This window comes from Bactrocera dorsalis, chromosome 5, assembly GCF_023373825.1.
Source record: "Bactrocera dorsalis isolate Fly_Bdor chromosome 5, ASM2337382v1, whole genome shotgun sequence".
Lineage (NCBI taxonomy): Eukaryota > Metazoa > Arthropoda > Insecta > Diptera > Tephritidae > Bactrocera > Bactrocera dorsalis.
The window spans coordinates 65,497,126-65,513,254 of NC_064307.1; the positions used below are offsets into that span (position 1 = coordinate 65,497,126).

Sequence of the window (16,129 nt, forward strand, 5' to 3'; positions counted from 1 at the left end):
AACGCAGCCTTTGAACCTCTGAATCCATTCCAGTGGCTTCTGGTAGGTGGATTTCTGTACGCCTGTCCATCATACTATTGCAACGTAGAGTAGAATTGGTCTATCAAAAGCAGTGTAGCACCAGTGCATGAAAGAGGGGAGAGTCCCCAGGTTATGTCAGGTATCTGCTTAAACGCATATATAGCATTGATAGCTTTTCGTACTCTTTCTTCCATGTTGTGCTTCCACAGCAGTTTGCGGTTTGGTGCGGTCGTTGAGAGAGAGTTGTGTCCCATTTATCGAAGGGAACCTCCATATCAATATCACTATTGTGCTTTCTTGTGAACACAAGAAGATCCGTTTTCTCCGGGTTCAACCCCAGACTAGCTTGCTATGCCCAGTTCTGGACTGTATTGGTATTGAGAGGTGTGGTCATAATATTGTTAATGGTCTGTAGACGCCTTTCCGCTATTAAGATGGCAATGTCCTGCGCATATACCACTATCTGAAGGATTTTGCTTTGAAGTTCCTTAGCAATTTATTCACCACTAATGTCTATAGAAGCGGAGATAGCACTCCACCTTGGGGAGTACCTCCATAGACTTTCTTGGGCATTTAAATATCGTTCCATTCTGCTCTTATTCGCATAGAGGTCAAAAGGTTTCTGATTGAGCATTTTATGGCAGGACCAAAACCCATTGACTGACTACTATTCAGAATAGATTCCGTAGAGACGTTGTTGAACGCTTCATTGGAACGTATATTTTTCCATAATAAAATGGCAAACCTTACTGAAGAGAAATGTCAATAGACTACTCGACTAGACTCTGACTACTTGTGTAGTGTCCCTATTGAAAACCCCGCGACTATTGTGTGCATAAAAATCTAAAATATTTGTTAAAACACAATTTCTCAGCGCGACGCTCCGATTTATTGCTACAATTGCATGCTATAAAGTCAATATGTTGCCGCTTTATGTGCGCTATATTGATATATAGGTATATATGTATATGTATATAAGTGTATTCATATTATATTCTTTCTATAAAATTCGTATCGCTGAGCGCAGCAAACTTTGCAAAGTCAACGCGTCAAATGCCGCAGCGCGCATTGTCGGCGCTTCTCTTGGTACATTTTTGTATTTATTGTTATGTGCATAGTTTTGTTTACCGCGCTGCCACATGGAAATCCGCGTATTTGTCGAAATTGTGTCATATCAGGTGTCGGCATTTGGCGGCTAAAACCGCCAACCCTCCAAAGCATTCAACCAAACTAACGGTGCAAACAAATGTGCAGTGATTTATTGTTAGCCGGAACATGCATTTGTATTTGCGTACAAATGGAGGCGCCTACATATCGACATAACTCAATATATGGCAGACAATGCAGAGTTCAAAATTCCAAATTATATTCGCTTTTGCTTTGTGGCAAATAAAATAATGGCTGGCAATAGCAGTGAGCGGCTAGAGAAACAAAATTCTGTAATAAATCTGCGCAAATCCAGATACAAATGCAACAACATATAGTCAACAAACATTAATACACAGAGCAGCAATAATGCTGCCACTCGGTTGAAATTTGGCTTTAGTTGTTCAACTCAGCTTAGTTGAAATCTGTCATTCGAACTGCGGCAAAAAAACATATGGCCTATCGCCGATCATTAGAATGAGAGCGAATCGTATGTAGCTGTTGAAAGGTTAGAAATAACTGATATGCTGGGTACAACAGCAGACTATGTTTAAAACATTTTTGAATTCAAAGTCAACCCACAACAGCCAGGAGAATGAAAGTCTCTTCAAACAAGAAAAAACTTACATAATATCTTTCAACTATAAACAATTTTCCACGGAACAATTCGGCAGAAGAGACTGCTATTATTCAGTTTCTTTTGCAGAAACTTTACAATTAAGCTCAGATTTCTGGTCGGAGCGAGTTGAGTCTCTGTCTTACCTGCGTCTTAAAGCTTCAATGTGGTTTCTGGTTTTCCGTACCCATCGGTCGGATTGCGGCTCTTGAGGTGGAAATACACGCTGCCTACGTACTTATCTACGTCTCCGTCATATTTGTATCTTTGAGCTTCAATGTGGTTTCTGAGATCTCTCCTAGAACCCACTCCACCTTTCGCTCAACTGGTGTCGCTATTTTAGTTGCTATAGGTCGGATTGCATATCTGGCGGTAGAGGTACAAGCTAGTACGAACATTTCATATAATTGTTCGATCGATTTGTTTATTTGGTGATGAGTTTTGGTTACCGCTCTACTCGCCGGAATTGGTGACGCTTAGCACCATCTAATCTTCCTTCCGTACCTTAAGACTTTGTTATGAGAAACCTGAAAGGATCCTCCGGTTTTGCTTTGCATGGTTTGAGGGTATTCGCCTTCGGAATGGCGGGAATGCAACAATTGACCCACTATTTCCAGAACCTGCCACGGACTTTGAAGCTTTCCAACCACTTCCTTTATGCATAGAAGTGAGGGATCGCATTTTAGCATCTTAACTCCACTAAGCCAGCCCGCAGCATCGAATGTGGGCATAAACGCCACCCTTAGGAAAAGCGCATCCAGCAGTTTCAACTCATCTTTCTTTTCTTCTTAGTAATTTGTTCAAGGGGGTTGCTACGGTAAATGTGTACTACGATTAAATGTCACTTGGCTATCGCGCTGGTCGTCGCTGTCACCCTGGACTTTGACGGCTTCTCCGGATCGAGTTTGGCTTAACCGTGTCGTCCTTTTTCCATGGTCGCTTAGTCGGTCTGCTGTTCCACTTCCTTCCATCGTAGTGCTGCCTTTTAGCTCCAATTACTTTCTCGATTCGGTTTGCGCATCTCGTGTCAGTTGATGCGAATGGTGGTCAGGACGCGTAATATCCTCGCCCTTCCTCTTTTGGCCTTAGTTCAAGCCAACATTTCGTCTTCTCCCTTCGTCCGGTTGGAAAAGCTGGTCTTCGTGGACTTTTACCGCCGTTTTATAAGTAGCCTTTACTTTCAACCCCTCATTTCGGAGTTTTGCCTTCGGCTTGGTCTTTATTGCCGACGTAGCCTCTTTAGTGTCTCCCGGATAGCGCAGCAAGGCTTCCTCTTTCGTAGTATTGCCGCTTTAAAAAGTTTTCTAGGTCCGAGTAGCAAGTAAATTCGCCGTATCCGCCGGTGGATGCAGCCATACCTCCCACCGACATTTGGTGCTGATATCCCAGCCCGATTTTCTTTTCTTTTGACCTCCATGTTGAGTTTTGCTTTCAGGAAACAACCACCCCTAGCGCTTTATAGATACTGCCAGGTACCTTATCATTGATGCATGTAGTTATACATCTGGAGGGGATGCTCAGTGTCGTATGCAAACCAAGTTACCAAGAAGAGGCGGATTGACATACTATACCTCTGTCCTAGCTGGACGCCGCCTGCTCGCATTACCAAAGCTTATTCTAGAAACTAATCTGGACACCAAGTATTGCTGGTAATAGCATTGACGTCCATTACCGAGTAGACAAGGTCGTTCTCTGCCTTAGACAATAATCGCTGTCAAAGTTTGTGAAGATACCTTCTATCAGATTTTTTCTTGGCCAGACTATGTTAAGAGGTAGATCCTAAAAGGATTTCACTTAGAGAGCTCATAACGCTGGTATGTTTTGATATATATTATAGGTTTATAAGACCTTAACAGATCAACAAAGCACTTTGAGCCTATCAAAAGACGGCTAAAGTCAATTTCAGCTATGTCTTCTAGTTCGTCGAAGGTAAAATTATCGCAATGTTTCAGCCTCAGTTTTGCAAGGGTAGGACATTGGAGAAGAAAGTGTCTGGATGTTTTCAGCTGACACGGCTCCATATAACTTTGATTATTTGAGTCCGATTGGATTTTTAGTCTCTCAGTATCCAGTAATAATCTCAATGTTCAATACTAGCTCCTACGATTTCGACAAGTTGGATTTTTCTAAGTGCAAGCAGTTCAGTATATGATCCCCTGCGTTCTATTTTAGACCGGAAGTATCTCCTAGCCGCACAGGTGTTGGTCATCGACCTTACCTCCATTAATAATGCTGCCCTAAAAAATGTTTCCATCTACATATTCTTCATTACAGTAGTATAGCTTTCTCAGAAAGCTAGAGTGTGGCTAAGCTTACGACCCACAGTAGGCATCTCGAAGGCCTCTACTGCCCAAAGACCAATTTCAAGCACAATTTGTAATTGCGCCGAAAAGTAACAGCAGCAACTTTCAGCTGAGGTGTGTGAAAAAAACGATTGCGCTTTAATTGCCAACAACAAAAAAATTATATTTGAAAATATTTGTAAGTGAACTTGGCTGTACACACACAAACTCGAAAAAAAGCCGCACCGTTGATGGGTGGTGCAAGGCGAAATTATGCAACAAAGTTGTTGCAACAAAAAACTGTTTAATTAGAAATAAATGGCGAACGGTGTGCAGCGAGCGAAGTAATGAAGCAAGCCAGCATAAAAGAAAAAACACAAATAACAACAATAAAATGAAAACTACGACGGCTGATATTTACCTAAGCCATAACTAAGGGCACAAAAGGCGTAGTGTGGCTGCCAAGTATGGCCGATAGTGTATACAAAGTGCGGAAAGTTTGTAATTTACTACACAACCGACTTTGGCGATGTGATAACACAAAAGCAATAACAAAAATAAACACAAAAAACTTGCACTTCGGCTTTGCGTGTTGCTGCTTCTGTGTCTGTGTATGCGTTGCAAGAGTGCGAACAACAAACTTACTGCTGAAAGTAACCGCAAACGCCTGCAAAGTTGCCGAAATTGTAGATGTGGCAACTACGCCGCCTACTTAATATACCCAACCCCATGCGTTTTCAAGCAACGACTCCGTTGTTCGCTCATTACCATATAAATACATGAAAAAAGGAAGTCACCACAGCGCATAGTGGTTGATTTGGATAAACTAGCTTAGGAAAAAGAATTTCACAGAAAATAGCTGTAATTTCACAAAGTTGGTAACTTTTTTTAGTTTTAATTTACTTTTAATTTTTTCAAACTTCATTTAAATATTTTTTTAATTTCACTAATTTTTACTTTAATCTGATTTTTTTATTTTATTTTATTTTTTTTTATTTTATAATATTTATAGTTTTTTTTAATTTAATTAAAATTTTTTTGTATTGTAATTAGTTTTTTTTTCTTAATTTTATTTAAATATTTTATTTTACTTAGTTTAATTTATTTACATATATATTTTTATTTCATATAATTTAATTTTGTTTTTTAATTGTAATTACATTATTACTTATTTAATTAATTTTACTTTAAATTTAATTTTTTTTTCGTTTTTTATTGAAATATTTTTTTAAAATTAATTTAAAGTTTTTTTAATTAATTTTTTTTTAAATTTTTTTATTCCATTTAATTGTTTTTTAAATTTTATTTATTTGCTTTAACTTTGTATAAAGTTTTTTTTTTAATTTTATTTGAATTTTTGTTTTAACTTTATTTAATTTATTTTTTAATTTGCTTATATTTATTTTTAATTTTATTTACATATTTCTTTTTTTTTAATTTTATCTAAGTTTGTATATTTTCTTTTAATTTCATTTAGTTTTTTATTTTATTTAATTCTTTTTTTAATTTGTTTAAATATTTTTATTTTATTTAATTTAATTTTGTTTCTTAATTGTATTTACATTTTTTTATTTAATTAATTTTATTTTAAATTTAATTTGTTTTTTTCTTAATATTATTGAAATATTTTTTTTTAATTAATTTAAAGGTTTTTTAATTAAAGTTTTTTAGTTAAATTTTTTTTTAATTTTTTTAACTCTGTTTAATTTGTTTTTAAATTTTATTTATTTTTTTTTTAATTTTAGTTATATAAAGTTTTTTTTTAATTTTATTTGAATTTTTGTTTTAATTTTATTTAAATATTTTTTAAATTTATTTTTTAATTTGCTTATTTTAACTTTATTTATATATTTCTTTTTTTAATTTTATCTAAGTTTTCCTATTTTTTTTAATTTTATTTATTTTTTTTATATTATTTTTTTTTTAATTTATTAAATAGTTTAATTTTGTTTTTAATTTAATTAAGATTTGTTTTTTAATGGTATTTGCAAAGGTTTATATAATTATTATTTTTTTTAATTTAATTTGTTTTTATTATTTTATTGAAATTTTATTTAATTATATTAAAGTTTTTTAATTAATTTATTTACTTTGTTTTATTTAGAGTTGTTTTTATAAATAATTTGAAATTTTTAATTTAATTAATTTTTATTTAAATACTTTTTTTTAATTAATCTAATTTAATTTTAATTTAATTTATTTATTTTTAATCATATTTAAATATTTTTTTTATATTTAGTTTATATTTTTTATTTAATATTTATAATTTTTTTTTTTTAATTAATTTAAATCTTTTTTTTTGATTAAATTTAAGTTTTTTAAATCCATTTAAATTTTTAATTAAATAATTTTTTTTTATATTTATTATAGTATTTCTTTGATTAATTTAATTTTTAATTAAAAAATTTTTTAATTTATTTGTTTTTTATTTAATATATTTTTTTTATTTTGTGTAATTTTTTGAATCTTATTTAGATTTTTATTGAATTTTCTTTAATGTTTTTAATTACAGTTTCTGAACAAATTAAAAAAAATTAATTGCCTGAATTTTCTTTTTTTCTTGATATTAATTATTTAATAAATTAATACTTTACTAACGGTGGGAAACAAAATTTTGCTCAATTTTAACAGTTGAAAACATGTCTAATCTTGAACTAGCATAGCCAAATCGACCACTGTGCGGCGTCGCGCCTCGCTACTTCATTACGCGCTTCATTACTGCGCCCCATCTCCATCAACGTTATCAAATTTTGTTTGGGCAGGCAGATTGATCGGGTGTGAAGAAAAACAAAACAAAATATGCACGCTTTGCTGATTTCCCTGCGCTGAAATTTTGAAATTTCTTGTTAGTCACCGTCTCATCAAGAATAATAACAAGAAAGCAACGTAAAAATTTGCATTTGTGATAAATGCTGACGGCGAAAAAAGCACAACTTCCTTCCTCGCTCTGTCAACGCGTTTCGTCTATTTCCGTTTATACCGACAGCCGTTCGTTCTATTCAGCAACGGAATTTAATCAAGACTTTTGCTGCGCTATATCCCGCTATTTTTTCAGCAGAGCTCCTCTTCTCTTTCAATGCTTTATACATGATTTTTAATGCTGACTGCGGTAAGTGCGCCACGGCGTATGCGGGTGGCGCGCTGCTGAGTTCCGCAAATTAAAATATTCTGGCACTTTTTCGCGTAATATTACTTTATTAAAAATGTATGCTGTTCGAAATGAATAAACAATGCACCATTGCGGCAACAAAAACAACTGACCATGACACGAAAAGCTTGGAAGTGGAAGGTACTGTCTTTAGTACTTTGCCAGTAAATGAGGAAGTGTGGTTTAATAAACTAGTAAATAACCATAGAAATGAATGACGTTGGGTTTATTATTTCGTGGCGTAGATGTCTTTATTATTTACCTGTCTTTTTGGCTTAGCAAACACTAAGAACTTTGACAATGCAAAGGGGAATACTAGAGAATAAATTAATTTCTGATGGCAATAATTTCTGTATTTTAATATTGGAGATGGAAATCACATAGCGTTAGTTGTGAATAAAGGAATGAGGTATTCGCGAAGCGCTAAAAATTAACAACAAAATTAAAGTTCTCTACACTGAAGCCATAATACCTGCACCGTTACATTTCTTATAGTTGAATAAAATATTATTCAATAAAAAATTTTTTTCTTGATTTGGATTGTGCAGTTTGTATGGCAGCTATATGCTATAGTTTTTCGATCTGAGATATTTTTATGGAGATTGTAGCGTTGTCTTGATTATTGAACTGTGCCTGTGTTTTGTGAAGACAACTTGTCAAACAAAAAAGTTTTTCATATAAAGACCCGCAATTGATCGTTCAGTTTGTATGGTAGCTATATGATGTAGTGGTCCGATCTGAATAATTTCTTCGGAGATTATACCGTTGCCCTCTCCTATAACTCGTGCCAAATTTCGTAAAGAAATCTCATCAAATAAAAAAGTTTTCCATACAAGGACTTGAGTTTGTTTGTTCGGTTTGTATGGCTGCTATATGTTATAGTAGTCCGATCTCAACGAATTCTTTGGATATGGTACCGTTATCATAAATAATAGTCCATATTAAATTTCGAGAAAATATCTCGTAAATTAAAAAAGTTTTCCATACAAGGACTTGAATTTGATCGTTCAGTTTGTATGGAAGCTATATGTTATAGAAGTCCGATTTGAACAATTTCTTTGGAGATTATACAGTTACTGTTACGTATAAGTTTTGCCAAATTTCAAGAAGATATCGCTTCAAACAAAAAAGTTTTCCATATATAGTATGTGTTAAAGGGTATTCGACTTTTCAATCCGGTTGTTGTTGTTGGACTAATTTTGTTTAATGTTATATAATTTTAGTAACTTTCGAATTGTGGGACCAATGCTTCAACTCAATAGTCGGTGATATCAATTTTCCTTAATTACCTCCTTAGTCGAAATTATGCCACATATACATATGTATATGTATGGTATATAAGCTTATGAAATCAACAGTTCGCACGTAATGTGCGTGAAAGTATTTACTGAGCCGCTGATTACGCGCATGCATTCATTAATGCCTTCCATTACTGCGCTCCACTCGCATATACATATATATATACAGCTTAAGTAATTATTGCTTATTTGTTGTTGTTTTTTTTCTGTTCTGTTTATTTGCAGAGAACCGTTGTATCGAACTGCATTCGCCGGACGGCGTGCACTCGTGCATCCTGCGCGCCACCGACTCAGCCGAAGCGCTGATCTGGTTCAATGCGCTGCACTCGGCGATGTGTGGCAGCACACAGCGCGCCCTCACCGATGCCAATCGCGCGCTAATGAATGTCATCGGCGAGCTGAAGCACATTGGCTGGCTTAGCAGGCGTTTGAGTGGCGGCAGCACCAGCGGCGGCGTTGGCGGTGGCAGCTCGGGCAGTGGCGGTGGTGGTGGCGGCAGCAGCGCCAGCGCTATTGGCGGCGGCGGCGCAGGCGATTTGGTAAGTGGCCAACGCGAGTGTGGCGGACTAAGTGATGCCGCAAGTAGATTTAAGCATTTGATTTTCTCTTTATCTGCCATTGCAATGCCGGTCCTTTCTTATTTCCCTTATTTCCCTTGTTTTACTTGATTTCTTTGCATTTCTTGCTTTCCTTACTTGCCATTCTCCAACCATTCGCTGCGCTTCACATTGCATTTTTAATGAATTCATTTTATTTACAATTCTTTTCCGGTCTGCTGCTACGTTTTTTTGTGCAACATTCGTATGCTGACCTTGTAAATGCGCTTACATGCGGCATGCAACATGCAATGTTGAACGTGTGTATTGTGCCACAGCCAAGCGGACGTTCCAGCTCGGAGAGTTCCGATGAAAACGACAAATGGCAACCGATTTTTGTCGCCGTCACCGAACGCGAGTTCAGGTAAGTGATTGCTTAAGCAGACGGGTGGGCTCAACGCCTTGCCACATACTTGTAGAGATAGCACACTTTATCTGGATTATTGGCAGATTTGGCAATAACGACGCTGCGCTGCTGAAACAGCAAGCCAAAGTGACATACATATATATACAAGTATTTTTTTGATTTTATACCTTACATGTGTGTGTGTATGTGTTTCTATATATATTACATATTCACTCATCTGTAGTTCAAGTAATCCGTGAGATTGCCGCTTCGAGTGCGGTACTTCAGCGTGTTTACTTATATTGTGTATGTTGACGACAGGGGCTGAACGGAAGTATGTGCGCTTATACCATCAAAAATCTAAGAGACATGTAAATATTGTCTACCTATCTTTTACTTAACTTACTTACTTTGGTTAATGCGTGTATATGTAAATCTGTATTTGCGTATCGAAGTTAATAATACGCGCCGCTGCCCTGTGTTTGCCAAAGGTGCGGCGCAATCTCATAAAGCAAAAGAGATTCGCATTATGGATTATAGCAACATTTTTCAGTGGAATTTCGCAAGAAATATCTGCACAGTTCCACAGCAATTTCTCAAGCGCTGCTTAACTGCCTCTTACCGCCTGCCCAGGTTTTCACTCAAATGCTTTTCGAGTTCGCTGAAATAAAAAAATAATTCTGAGTCAAAATTCAGGTGCGTTTCTTTGTCATACAGACAGTCTTCTCAGTAAATAGATATATGACAGCAACTCTAAGTGTCTGTGAATTGTGGGTGGTGCGCGTTGAGTGCCACATTGGGTGATGGATTATAGTAATCACGGCATATATTTACTATTTTATAGACTTTTTTCGCATTTTTCGGCTTTTGTAAATGGATGCGTGTATGTGTTTGGATAATTTTGTCATATCACTTTACTCTAAAGCCGCATAGCACACAATTATTTTGGTATATTTATGTTCCAAAACTGCATTTGAGTCCCGTGACTGAATTTGTGCAGCTCACCATTAGCTAAGTGAATGATCCGTGACGCATTTGCTCGAAATGCATTTTACTGTGACAAAATACGCCTAGACATTTTTATGGGATTAATTTACATATATGTAAATATCAGACATATAATAGGTCAACTGTAAAGTACAGGGCCTACCATAGTAAAACACATTTGCTTGGCAAAACTCGTTTTTTATTTTTTACTTAATGTATTTTCCTTCAAGGGTCAAATACTGATTATTACTATAGACAAAAAATAGTAAGACTTTGCTCATACTCATAAAATTATCTATTTATTCTTCAGAATCTATGTCATTCCCCTCAAAGTAATCCTTTTTGACCCCAATACACTCTTACAACCTTTTTTCCAATCCACGAAACCGTTGTTAAAGTCAATCTCCAGAATTGTCTACAACGCATAGCGAATCTTCAGTTGACTCAAAACGGCTTTTCCGGAGTGATCGTTTGAGTTTACTGAGAAGCCAGAAGTTATATGGAGACAAATCAAACGAACACGGTGGTTGTTTGGTTGAAAAATTGGCGAAAAACTCACGAAGAATCAATGCAGTATGCAAGGGTGCATTACCGAGCTGCAGAAACTAAGAGTTGTCGGCCGTTGATACCGGCCTTTTTTTACGAATAGCTTTTTGCAAACAACGCATAACAGTCAAATAATATTCCTTATTGACAGTTTGGCCGGTCGGTTGGAATCCGGAGTGTAGCACACCTCGATAATCGAAAAAAAACTGTCAACATAACTTTAACTTTTGACATTGTTTGAGGGTTTTTTTCGATTTTGGCTCACCTTTGGATCCAAGACTCAGCGCCAGTAATAATACCTTTCAAAGTAGTCAATAAAAATGATTCCATGTGCATGCCAAAATACAGGCGCCATAACCTTGCTAGTCGACTGTTACGTTTTTCCCCACTTTGGAGTGGGTTCATCGTGTGCAGTCCACTCGAATGACTGTCGATTGGACTTCGTAGTGAAATGATGGAACCATGCTCTATCCATTGTCACATATCAACACAAAAACTCGGACTGATTACGTTTTAACATCTCCTAACACTGTTCCGAATCATCAACTCGGCATTGTTTTTGATCAAAATTGAGCTTGCGTGGCAAACACTTTGCACAAAGTTTTCTCATACCCAAATATTCGTGAATGCTACTTCATTTGATATTTTTGGAGTGCCTGCTATCTCGAACTTTAACTTTACGCTTATCCAAAATTAGTTTGCGGACTTTTTTGGTGTTTTCATGGGTCGGTAACAATCTCTTTGGCCGTTCCCTGCTTTCACCGTTTGTGGTGCTCATTTCACCACATATAAGCTTAGCATAGCAATCTTTGATGGTTGATATTCCTAGGATCGTGTTCAGAAACTGGTTACTAAGCTGGAAGGAAGTTCTTGCTCCAACTGTAGTTTGCCCTTTAAGAAGCCATATTTTATCAACACGCGAAATTCCTTTTTATCATTTTTTCTCAAAATAACAAAAGTTGCTTCACCCAAAATGATATAATTTACGAACTAATGACCCGATAGTTGTCAAATTTATAAACTCACCGTTTGAAGATTAGGGCTAACTAAAAATCGTGCTTTAATTCTAGTAGCATCATCTATGTCAGCCCGGGGACTTTTCAATTGACCTGTTATAAATATAAATGATCAGCATGATGCCCTGAGTCGATCTGATCACGACTGTAAATTTGTCTATACGACCATCTGTTGCCTGTATACACCGAAAATAGTCCCTCAATTTTAGAGGTCTCGCTCTGACTTTTTTGCACAAGCTCTTTTCTCTTCAAGAACCTACTCATTTGTCGGAACCACCGATATCGGATAAATATAGCCAAATATGGTGTTAAGGTGTTTGGGATTGGAATCCGCACGATCAAGCCGAACCAAAGAAACCTATTTATGGTACTCTTTTTGAAAAAAAATCAGCTTTATCGGGACGAATCTAGCAAAAATACTTTATTTGGGAAAATATCACCACCAAATTTAGCCTGGATTACTATCCGAGTATTATCTAATGGTATAACCTTCTCAGAAACTATTCAAATCGAGCCACTATAGCATATAGCTGTCTCACAAACTGCACGATCAAGTTTGAATTCTTGTTTGGAAGACTCTTTTATTTGCGAACAGTTTTATAGCTTCGCTTTATTTCTTCAAGAGCAAAACATTCATTTTGTTCACGCAAAAAACTGATAACTCTCCAAGCTCCCACTCCAATTTGTTATGCGAAATATGTAAATCCGTAGCGATACCCTCCGCTGACCACGCCAACACAGCTTTGCCATTATGTGCACAGTTAATCACAAGCGATTTGCCGGACACTCGTTTTCATTGTTGTTATTGTGTAGAGATGCTTTGCTGCTTTTTTGTTGTTGTTCTTTTTTTGTTCGGTTACAAGCTCCTCTTCGCACACACGTCACGCCTTTCATGGGGCTCATTTATTATTGTTTGAATTTGTTTCATTTTTTATTCGATACGTTCGCCATGTTTTATTTGCACATTTTTTACTTTGTGGCAACATTGCGCAATATTACATCATCAATCAATGACAAACGACTTGATAACCCTTTTTTTGCAGCTTTTGTTCCTTACAAGTTTTGACTTAACTGCGCTGACCGCGGGCAGCTGGGAGTGAAACGGTTCATATGCTGGCACAGCAAACGGTCAACTGGTTATGAAAACAGCGCGCAGCTACGAAGCGAGTGTGAGAGCGAGACGGCGTGCTGATATAATTTATAAGTGGGGTTACTCAGCAAAACATTACTGATGGGATTTGTGTGGTACAACGGGTTTTAATTGGATTGAGTTATAAGCGGACGTGGGAAGTAGGGGAAATTTTTTGATTAAAATGGCAATGAGCTTACCGTTTTGTAACGCTAGAAGGACCGACGTTGGCGTAAAATACTCGAAATCCGCGCTTCAAAGCATGAAATATGAAGAGCTTTAAAGGCTTGGAATGCACTAAAATATTCTTAAGTTAGCTGAGTCTTCAAACCAATGCTGCAAGTAGTAAATTAAGCAGGGGTTCCACCCCGGCCATTGGTGTCTACGTGGAGGTGCGCTTCCTACGTCAAGCGGATGTTGTTGCTTGCTGGTGTTTGCCTTTACGGCGTGTAGACAACAGCGCACTTGCGTAGCGCAGGTGGACAACAGGCGGTCATGTGCGGTGTGTGTGTGTGTGGAGCTGTGTGTGTATATATGTCTGCACTTATTTCCCGTTTCCGCGCGTTGTCCTTACGCCCGGTGCTGCGACGATTGCAATTTCCTGCGCATTTTTGCTTTGTGTATTTTCTGTGACTCTGCTGCAAATATTTCCATTGTTGCTCCTTCATTTTACGCTTTTTGTATACCCGTTTGTTTGTTTGCTTGCTTGTCTCGGTTGCAATTATTGCAATATAGCAACATTGCTGGCAAAGGATATAAAAATAATAACAACAACCATGACAACGTTGTAGCAGCTGCACAATGCAACGGAAGTAGTGTCTGTTGGCATTGCGCAAGGCGGAGCAGCAACAAAAGGGGAAGAAGAAGAAGAATATAGAATGTGTAGTGCGCGCTGGGTGGGTGTGTGCTAGCTGACGGAGCAAAAGTCAAGTGCCACGCAACACAATTTCCGCAAATTATTTCCGAAATTGTGCAGAACTGTGGTCACCTAACACATATACATACATACAAAGCTGACAGCTGCTGCCTTTTGACAGCAATGTGGACATGTGACACACATATATAGCAATACATACAGACGGTTGTGTATATATGCTTACTAGAATAGTGTATTGTAGAAGCATTACTGAACACTTTCGTTGAGGCACTAGAACTTAGAAATTAGGGATTAATATTGTGACAAAAAAGTACCCGCAAATTGTAAATAAAACGCAAAATATTTAATTATTCATCGATTATCGCCTTGAAAGTAATCCTCACCAGATGTGGTACACTTATGCCAACGATTTTTCCATCCATCGGAACAAATTTCATAAGCACTTCCTGGAATGACCCTCAGCTCCTTCAACGAATTTTCTTTTATCTCTTCGATCGACTGAAAACGGGTTCGGGGAACAAAAAATAAAAAACCCACACGGAGCCAAATCTGGTGAATACGGTTCTTGATACACGGTATTTATTGCATTTTTTGCTTTAAATTCGGTCACAATGGTGGCTTGATGTGAGGGTGTTTTAATGTCGTTTAAAATCCATGAATCGTTCTTCCACAATTCCGGCCGTTTTCGAAACATGTTCTCACGCAAACGCCTCAATGCGTCCAAATAGAACTCCTTATTGACCGTCTGTCACTCTGGGATAAATTCATGATGCACCAAACCACGAATTTAGAACAAAATAATAAACAACACCTTGATTTTCGAGCGGCTTTGACGTGGTTTTTTGGTTTCAGCGCATTTTTTTTTTTCATTGGATGATTATTGTCTTGTTAGCAAGTCAAACTAATAAACCCATATCTCGGCGACAGTCATAATGCTCTCCATGAATGAGGGATCGGAATTCTCACGATCAAACATGTCTAAAGAGACCGGTTTTCAGTACTCTTTTTGAAAAACATTCAGATTTTATGGGAAGAGTCAAGAAAGTGTGCTTTTTATACCCAAAATCTCCACCAAAAACATTCGAACGGACTCGCGAGAGATGTCGAGCTCTCTTGGCATATCTTTACACTTGCCAGACGATTTTTAAGCATCACATACTTTACTTTTTTAATTTTTCATCACTTAAAGAGGTTGCAGGTCGCCCATTACAAGAACGTTCAAGATCTATCGACCGTTTTTGAAGGCTTTTATCAAGATCAACAACCCTACCTAAGATCATTGGCTTTAACGAAGTCAACAACCCGAGGACACTGACCTTTTTGTTTACATTTAGCGGTGTCAACAACCATACCTATAGCCAAAAACCTTTCGTATTTATATGCGTCCCAAAGTTCATTGATCCAACGACCTTTGGTGAGATCAATGAACCTTTACTTACCTTTAGCGAAGTTAGCAACCTTTTTTAAGATTCGTCGTCTTTTAGTTTACATTTAGTGAAGACAACAATATTTTTTTCTCTTTGCTGATATTTCTTTTTTTCTTACCTTTAGTGCAAGGTTCTCGAGTTTAAAAGAACGTTTCTGAAATAACTAAACTAACGAGCTTGATAACACATAATATTATAAAATTCTGACTGTAAATATCCAGGGGTATTCAAAACAAATTTGTAAAATGTTCGCATTTATAATATACTAGAGGACCCGTCCACGCTTCACTGTGGCTGATACATAGATAATACTACTACCATCTATATGATTTCTATTAGTTGGATTATAATTATTAGTTAATGAGATATAATGTTTTGTGAAGAAACTTGTGTTAGTTTATAAAAAAAAATGGATCATAGAGCATTTCGTGTGTTAATAAAGCATTTGGCTTTTTGGGGAAAATACCGTTGAATTTGGCTCAGGGAAATCCACCGTTGAAAAGATATTTGATAACCTGGAAACAGGTGAAATGAGCAAAGTAGGTGTCTCGCAAGTTCTTAATCAAAGAAAAACAACGAATAACTGATTCTGAGAAGTGTTTAAGTGCTCTCTAATCGGAATAAAGCCGAAATTTTTCATCAGTGATAGAAACATAACTCCATCCTTTCCCACTGGAGTCCAATCGACAGCCAA

The 16,129-nt window shown here is 36.7% G+C and overlaps 1 protein-coding gene across 1 annotated transcript in view; it reads left to right on the forward strand.

Moving 5' to 3' along the window:
• The window catches only part of LOC105227865 (beta-1-syntrophin), a 134,510-nt gene that overhangs the window by 105,140 nt on the left and 13,241 nt on the right, over window positions 1–16,129 (forward strand). The window contains exons 6-7 of the mRNA XM_049457395.1: window positions 8,737–9,050; window positions 9,386–9,471. Of these exons, the coding sequence (XP_049313352.1) occupies window positions 8,737–9,050; window positions 9,386–9,471 (400 nt within the window). The remainder of the gene's footprint in view (window positions 1–8,736; window positions 9,051–9,385; window positions 9,472–16,129) is intronic.